Raw genomic sequence first — 7,974 nt, forward strand, 5'->3', positions numbered from 1 at the left:
AAACAAACGATAACGAAGAAAGAAAGAAATCAAGCAGGGAAAGGAGAGAGAGGGGGGGCTAAAAAAAACCCCATACACAGAACCTGCTGACATCATCCGGGCTGAGCCCCCCCCACCTCTCTATCCATCCCTCCCCCCCCTTCCCCTCCCCTTCGCCACGCTCTGCCTCGCCCGGCGCAGCCGCCTTCGCCCCGCAGAGCAGCGCCGAGCTGGGCCGGCTTGGGGTTGGGGTGGGGGTCCCCCCCCGGCTTTGGGGTCCCCCGACCCCACCGCTATGCCAGGAGAGACGGCAATGAGTCAGGGGCTGCAGCTGGAGGGAGGTGAGGATGAAGGGGGGGGAATAAGGGGGTGGGGATGGTGGGATAATGGGATGGGGGATACATGGGGTTGGGGGTGTGGGGATGGGGGGATATGGGGATACATGGGGATGGGAGGGATATGGGGGGGTACGGGGATGGGGGGATATGGGGATGGGGGATGGAGGCTGCAGGGACAGAGCTGGAGGATGGGGGGGATATGGGAACAGGAGATACAGGGATGGAGGACACAGCGGCGTTGCTCAGGCTGAAGCTTTCCTCAACCCTTGGTGGTGGGATGCTGGGGATACCGACCACCCCCTCCCAGGACCCCGAGACCCCCCTGTGCCCCCATCCCCATGTCACCATGGGGTGACAGCACCATGTGTTCCCTAACCCCCATCCCACTCCCCCTTTCTTCTGCCCCCCCTCCCCCCCACCCTCAGGGACATTGGTCCAAGGTCACCCCACAGTAACGTGCCCTGGGGGGCCCCAAGCGGTGCTGCCATCCCGCTGCCACCTCCCCTCTGTGTGCCTACAGCTATGGGGTGGGGGATGCTGCTTAAAAGGGGGTTGGGGGTGCAGGAGGGGATGTGGGACTCAGGGCTTCCATCATCCCCTCCCCAGGCAGGGTGGGGTTTAAAGGAGACCTTTCTTAGTTGGGGAGGGGGGGGAAGGGGAAGCACAGAGAAGACTCAGCAATAGGGGGGAGTCCCATATTGGGGTATCCCTATGGAGAGGGAGTGTTTGAGTCCCCCCTTATAGGGGGACTAGGACAGAATGAGGATGGGCCCTAAAATCCCCACCCCCACCCTCATACAGAGGGCTCAGATTTAGAGCACAGCCCCCCCCCCAAGGTATATAATAGGGCACAGGGGTGCCCCCATATTGTCCTTGTGGGGTACACATAGCTTTAATGGACCCTTTAAGGGACACCCCACAACCCTATAGGAAGGAACTCCAAACCCAGATCTTAACTCAGCACTTACAGGGTAGAACCCACCCTAACAGCTCCATCCCACCCAAACAGCCCCTTAAATGCACTGGGAGGACCTGCCCCCTTTCCCAGCAACCCCTGTACCCTGACCACACCCCCTCACCCCTATATAAACCCCTGAGGCTGCATATGGGGCAGTAGTGGGGTTGGTGTTGTGGGATGTCTCAGGTGGGGTCTGGGTGCAATTAGTTCCTCATCCCCTGCCTTATGGAGTCACCTGCACAGAGTTCAGGTAATGGGAGCTGAAGGGGAGGGTCCTATTGAGGGTTTTGGGGTTGCTGCTGTGGTTTTGGGGCTCCTTAGAGCTGTTATGGGGCTCATATGAGTTTGTGAAGTGGTTGATATCCATGTTCCTTAGGGCTGGTGGGGCTGAGCCCCTCTGAGCTCAGTGCCCCTCTGAGCTGGTGGGGAGGGGGGCAGGGTTATGTTTGTTTCTGGGATGTGGGGGGTTGGTAATGCTGTATCTTGTTCCTTTTAAGAGCATCCTAATGCTTCAGGGGGGCACTAAGGCCCTCAATGTCATTGCATGTATGGATGGGGTTAAGGGGGGAAGAGGAAGGGGAGGCTGATAATTGCTCCCCCTTATTCTTCTGGCACAGTCCCCTAACCCTGCAGTGCCCTCCCCCAGCTCAGCCTTCCTTAATACTCCCTTACAGCAGGAGGGGCACCTATAATCCTGCCCTAGGGATGGCTGCCATCACCTCCTTGGTGTGAGGGCATGGAGTGGGGGAGGGGGGTCTTCAGCTGGTTTATGGCTGTTTCATTTTAGGAGGGGGTGGGGGAAGCACTGTGACTCCTCCATCTCTATCCCGTCCATTTGGTTAAGGCTAAATCCATGTGACATATCACTGCTGTCCCCATGGGGGAGAGGAGGAAAGGGGGTGGATGGGGGGTCCTAGGGATGCTCTAACCTCCTCTTTCTCTCTGCAGCCCCCCCAGGGGACCCCGCTGCCCCAATGCCTGCCAAAGAGGAAGCCCGCCCGCAGCCTGAGGGGGCCAGCTATGATGCAGCTGAGCGCAGCCCCCCCTCCAAGGGCTGCCCCCCACCACCACCGCCTCCTCCATCGCTGCTCCCCACAGACCCGCTGGACACTCGCATTGTGATGGGCGAGGAGACTCACTGCCCCCCTGAGCTGCCCCCTAAGACACCCCCAAGGCATCCTGAGCTGCCTCCTGCCCGCCTCGACCCCGACCTCTTCTTCACAGCCCCCTCCACCCCGGTGAGGACGGGGGGGCCCCGATTGAAGCCTGAAGAGGATGGAGGGGATGCGGAGAGTGAAGGGCTGGGCTCCCCCCCGACCTCCCCATCTGGTTCCTATATGACAGCTGAGGGGGGCAGCTGGGGGTCCTCAGGCACAGCCAGCACATCGCCCTCCTGCTCACCCAACCTGCTGGCAGAGGTCCCTGATGGTGAGCCTGGTCCAGCAGCCTTCATCCGCCGCTCCTTGTCCTCCTCTTCCTCCTCTGAGGATGAAGATGTGGCCGTGACCTCCATAGGGCAGGAGGAGGATGATGAAGAGGATGATGATGATGAAGGCAGCGGGCAGGAGGAAGGCTTCAGGCTGCCCCGATCCCACATGGCTGCCCCTGGGCTCATCCCTGCTGCGCTGCTGCCCTTCCGTGGCAGCCTTCTGTTTGAGGCTGAGGCCGTGGAGATCACCCTGGTGCCGACACAGGCAGCGGCCGAACCGCTCTCGGGTGAGGATGAGGAGGATGAAGATGATGAGAAAGAGGAAGAAGAGGAGGAGGATGGCAGCACCTCAGCCTCCTTCCTGCACTCGCTCTCTGAAACCTCCATCAACGAAGGGGTGGATGAGTCCTTTGCCTTCCGCGATGACACCTCAGCCTCCTCTGACTCGGCCTCCTATGATGGCGAGGAGGATGAGCGGCTCTATGGCACCGAGCACCACGCACTGGGAGGGTCCCAAATGGCCACCGTCACCCCTGGGGACACCGAGCCTTCCTCAGAGGCCTCTGGGGACATTGAGCTGCACCTGCGTGGGGAAACAGCACAGCTGGATGGGACTGGGGAGCATGGAAGAGTGTCTGAGGGGGGGTCCCCACAGCACGAGGTGACCCTGAGCCCCTCGGTTCTGGAGCCTGCTCATGGCAGCGAGGAGGATGCATGCATGGAGCAGCATGAGGCTCCCACTGAGGCCCTCACCACAGAAGCTGATGTAGAGCTGATGGATGAGGCCCCCATTGAGACCCTCACCATGGGAGTCAACATGGAACCATCAGCTGAAGCATCCAGCGAGGAGCTTGCAATAGAAGTCGGTGCAGAGCCAGTGGTTGAAGCCTCCATTGAGGCCCTCAGTGCAAAGCTGGTGGGTGAGACCTCCATGGAGGCACCTGTGGAAGTCAGCATGGAGCTGATGGATGAAGCCAACAGTGTGGAAGGCAACATGGAACCTATAGATGAGACCTCTACTGAGGCCTACCCCACAGAAGCTGATGTAGAACAGGTAGATGAGGTCCCTGTTGAGGCCCTCTCTGCAGAAGTCAATGTGGAACGGATGGATGAGACCCTCAGCTCCTCCTCCTCAGAGCTGGAGGAGGCCTCTACGCTGGAGCCTGATGCCACGCAGGAGCTGGACCCCATCCCAGAGGAGTGTCCTGCACCAGAGCCCCCCGTCCCCATAGAGCTGCAGGAGGAGGAGGTGCCACCTGCTGCCATGATGGAGACCCAGCTGGAGGCTGCAGCCATTACCCTGCAGCCCCCCTGTGCTGGGGAGACCAAAGACCCCCAACCCAATGGGTTGGGATGGGACACCCCATCCCTGCCCACTGCCAACGGTGACCATGAACTTGATGCTGTCCCAGCGGAGAGCCCTGAGCCTTTGTGTCCACATGAGGAAGGTGATGACAGTGGGGAACCCCAAGAAGATGCAGGTGGCCACGGGGACAGCAGGACAGATGCCATGCCTGCACCACTGGGGGCTCCCACCCCGGGTGGGGATGTGCAGGACGATGTCATTGAGCAGCCCCTTGAGGAGGATGGGGTGGCATCAGGGAGGGAGTCTCCACTGGTGGCACTGAGTGATGGTGGCAGCGAGGTGACGCATGTGGAGGAGACTCTCAGTCCTGCATTGGGGTCTATGGATGAGCCAGATGAGGATGAAGCCTCCAGCAAGGATGTGGAGCAAGGCCAGGGCCCAGAGCCCACCCCTGGCAAATGGGATGGAACAGCCACCTCTGAGGACTCGTCCCCAGAGCTGCTGGACACCTCGTGCTCCCACACCGACTCCAGCTTCTTCACCACCCCCCAGGACAGTGCAGGGGAAGCGGCTGCCCCTGGGGTCCCCTCTCCAGCCCCACAGCCCTGCCTGGCCCTCTGCGTGCTGCCCCCAGCCCCTGCTTCCCCACCACTGCACTTCACAGCTTCAGAGCAAGAGGTGTATGTGGGGACCCCCCCAGAACCCCTTGAACTGCTCCCACCACCTGGTGCCTTGTTGGAGAATGAGGAGGACTGCAGGCAAGTGGCCTCCATGCTGCAGGGGGTTTTTGGGGATCTGCCCACCCCAGGGAGCCCTGGCCGAGCCCCCGTGGAGCTGCCGTGTCCTCCCCGTTCTGAGGATGAAGCTGCTGCACCTGAACCCAAAGAGACCCCAGAGCCAAGCGATGCAGGGAGCATCCAGTGTTCTCCCCCAGCCTCACTGAAGGCAGACCCAGCCCCTATGCAGGGCCAGGAGCCCCCCAGCAAGGAGTCCCCGCTCCTACTCAGTGAAGACCCCAATGCCAAAGTCCTGGTGGAGGGGGAGCATTCCCTGTCCCCCCCTGAGGATGCAGAGGAGGAGGCAGTGAAGGCAGGATCCAGCCCCATGGAGGAGGAGAAGGTGGTAGCAGTGGCAGGATCCATCCCACAGGAGGAGGAGGTAATAACAGAGGCAGGATCCATTCTGCAGGAGGAAGTAGAAGAGGAGGTGGTGGTGACAGCAGCAGAATCCATCCCTCAGGAGGAGGAAGAAGAGAAGGAGGTGGTGATGGTGGCAGGATCCATCCCTCATGAGGAAGAAGAGGAGGTAGTAATGGTGGCAGGATCCATCTCTCAGGAGGAGAAAGAGGAGGAGGTGATGGTGGCAGGATCCATCTCTCATGAGGAGGAGGCAGTAATGGTGGTAGGATCCATGCCTCAGGAGGAAGAAGAGGATGAGGTGATGGTGGTAGGCTCCATCCTTCAAGAGGAAGAAGAGGAGGCAGGATCCAGCCCCAAGAAGGAGGAAGAAGAGGAGGCAGTGATGGTGGCAGCATCCAGCCCCAAAGAGGAGGAAGAAGAGGAGGTGGTGATGGTGGCAGCATCCAGCTCCACACCCAGCCTTGAGGATGACCATGAAGGCACAGAAGCCACCCCCAGCCTCTCAGAGGCTGCTGTTCTGCCCTTGGAACCCTCTCCAAAGCCCAGCTCCCAGGAGGACCCAGTGCCCCAAGAGCCCACCGAGGCTGCAGTGCCCACTCCTGAGCTCGCAGTGCCCACTGAGGTTGCAGAGCCCATTCCCAAGGTAGTGGCACCCGTTGCCATCCCTCTGCCTGCTCCCTGCCCGCCACTCTCCAAACTCATCCAAGTGCCTCCTCTCTCCTCCTCGCCGCTGCCGTGCTTGGAGGACACCTCAGGGCTCAGCGAGGCCACGCGGCCGGAGGAACGTCCGTCTGTCCTGCCGGCCTCCAGGAAGCTGCTGGAGGGTAAGAGCCGTTTGTTTTCATTGCTGTGTGCCCCCCTGGGGTCCCAAGAGGTGTGGGGCTGGGCAGTACTGGGATCAGGGTGAGCATCCCACGTACCAGCCACTGGTGGGATCCCTGGAGTCCCATTTTTGGGAGGTACTCAATGGGATTGAGCACACTGGGTTCCTATTGTCCATCTTGTGACCTCAGCATCTCCCATCTTTGCCCACAGCCCCGGAGCCATCCCCACAGAAGGAGAAGACGAGGGGCAGGAAGGTGCCGGCTGGCAGTAAGGGTGCACGAGGGCTGGATGCAGAGGGGGGACCCCGCCGTGCACCCCGGGGCTCAGTGCAGTCTGAATCAAGCTCCTCCAGTGAGGCTGAATTGCCCTACCGTGTCCCCAGCCCTGCTGAGCACCTGCCTGCCATTGCCCTGCTTGAGGACAAGGCAGCGCTGCGGCATGGTCAGGCCAACCATAAAGGTGAGGGGTGGTGTACAAGGGGGGCTTTGGGGTGTTGAGATGAGTGTCAGCTTCACTGTGGCCCTTACAGGATCATGCAATGAGTCTGAGAGCAATGATGAGTCCATCCCGGAGCTGGAGGAGCCGGAGGGAGCAGAGCCACGGCCGATGCAGACTCAGGTAAGGCTGCAGGCTTGGGGACTCTGTCCCTGGGCATCTGGGAGACCATGACACCCCATCTCCCACTGCTGTGCCCCACAGGCGCCGCTCACCCACTCGCTGGGCACCGGGGAGGAGAGCATCAGTAAAGCCAAGCAGAGCCGCAGTGAGAAGAAGGCCAGGAAGGTGGGATGGGTTCTGATGTCCCGTGGCTTTGGGGTGGTGGCGGCACTGGGGTGATCTCCCCGTTCTGTGTCCTCCCATTGCTGGAGGGCTGGGGACCCTGGTGATGTTGGACACAATGTATGGAGCTCAGCCTTGTGTCTCGTTCTTCAGGCCATGTCCAAGCTGGGATTGAGGCAGATCCATGGTGTCACCCGCATCACCATCCGCAAGTCCAAGAACATCCTCTTTGTCATCACCAAGCCTGATGTCTTCAAGAGCCCTGCGTCTGACATCTACATCGTCTTTGGGGAAGCCAAGGTGGGTCAGGGCTGTGGGTGCATCCCGGGGTCAGATAATCCATGGGGACCATTTGGTGACCTTCCTTGTCCCTGCAGATCGAGGACCTGTCGCAGCAGGTGCACAAGGCTGCGGCTGAGAAGTTCAAGGTGCCCATGGAGCACTCCCCGCTGATCACAGACACAACGCCCGCGCTCACCATCAAGGAGGAGAGCGAGGAAGAAGAAGAGGTTGGTGGGAGGCTGCTGTTGGGGTGATGGGAAGCCACCAGTTTGGCACAGGGCTGGCTTAAGGGGTGTTGGGTTGGGTGGTGAGAGGCTACTAGTAGGGTTGGGTGGTTGCCCAAGGGATGACAGCACTATTCCTGCTCCCACAGGTGGATGAGACGGGATTGGAAGTGCGGGACATAGAGTTGGTCATGGCCCAGGCCAATGTCTCACGCCCCAAAGCTGTGCGAGCACTCAGGCACAACAATAACGACATTGTCAATGCCATCATGGTGAGTAGGGGTGTCCTCATTCCTTATGTCTTTGGGGGTACAGTTCAGCCCTGCATTAACGCTGTGCTCTCTCTTGCAGGAGCTGACCATGTAGCGGCCGGCCCCGGCCCCCTGTATAGGTGCACAGTTCTCCTTACCCTGATGTCCCTCCTTGAGCCCCATGCCTCCGCCTTGCCCGCCTCCTAATGCTCAATAAATGGCCTCATGTATCACTTGGATCGCACCCTGCCTCCCTGCGTGGTAATTGGGGTCCTCTCTCAGAGGGTTGGAGGGGTCCTAAGGCCCTGGGAGAGGGGTGTGTAGCCTGCAAGATGGGGAGCAAGTAATTGGGGATGAGCAGTGGCTGGTGGAGCCCTGAGTTCCCCAATCTTTAACCCTTGAGGCTTTTGCATGCCTCATGTTAAATATGACATACTTTGGGGCACAGCAGAGAGGCAGGCGA

General features: G+C 60.2%; 1 protein-coding gene across 2 annotated transcripts; it reads left to right on the forward strand.

Annotated features, from left to right (window-relative positions):
- The first annotated feature begins 128 nt into the window (after nucleotides 1–128).
- Nucleotides 129–7,755, forward strand: NACAD (NAC alpha domain containing). Of its 2 annotated transcripts, none has more exons than XM_015852928.2 (9): nucleotides 129–320; nucleotides 2,224–5,973; nucleotides 6,185–6,433; nucleotides 6,504–6,592; nucleotides 6,674–6,757; nucleotides 6,908–7,054; nucleotides 7,132–7,263; nucleotides 7,410–7,532; nucleotides 7,612–7,755. In XM_015852928.2, exons 1-9 carry the CDS (start codon nucleotides 275–277, stop codon nucleotides 7,624–7,626), a joined length of 4,635 nt encoding a protein of 1,544 aa, XP_015708414.1. In that variant the 5' UTR covers nucleotides 129–274; the 3' UTR covers nucleotides 7,627–7,755. The 2 variants fall into 2 exon arrangements, with proteins under 2 accessions (XP_015708414.1, XP_015708415.1); XM_015852929.2 differs by lacking the exon at nucleotides 129–320 and adding an exon at nucleotides 991–1,525.
- Nucleotides 7,756–7,974: the final 219 nt, after the last annotated feature.

This window comes from Coturnix japonica, chromosome 2 (assembly GCF_001577835.2).
Source record: "Coturnix japonica isolate 7356 chromosome 2, Coturnix japonica 2.1, whole genome shotgun sequence".
Taxonomy (NCBI): Eukaryota; Metazoa; Chordata; class Aves; order Galliformes; family Phasianidae; genus Coturnix; species Coturnix japonica.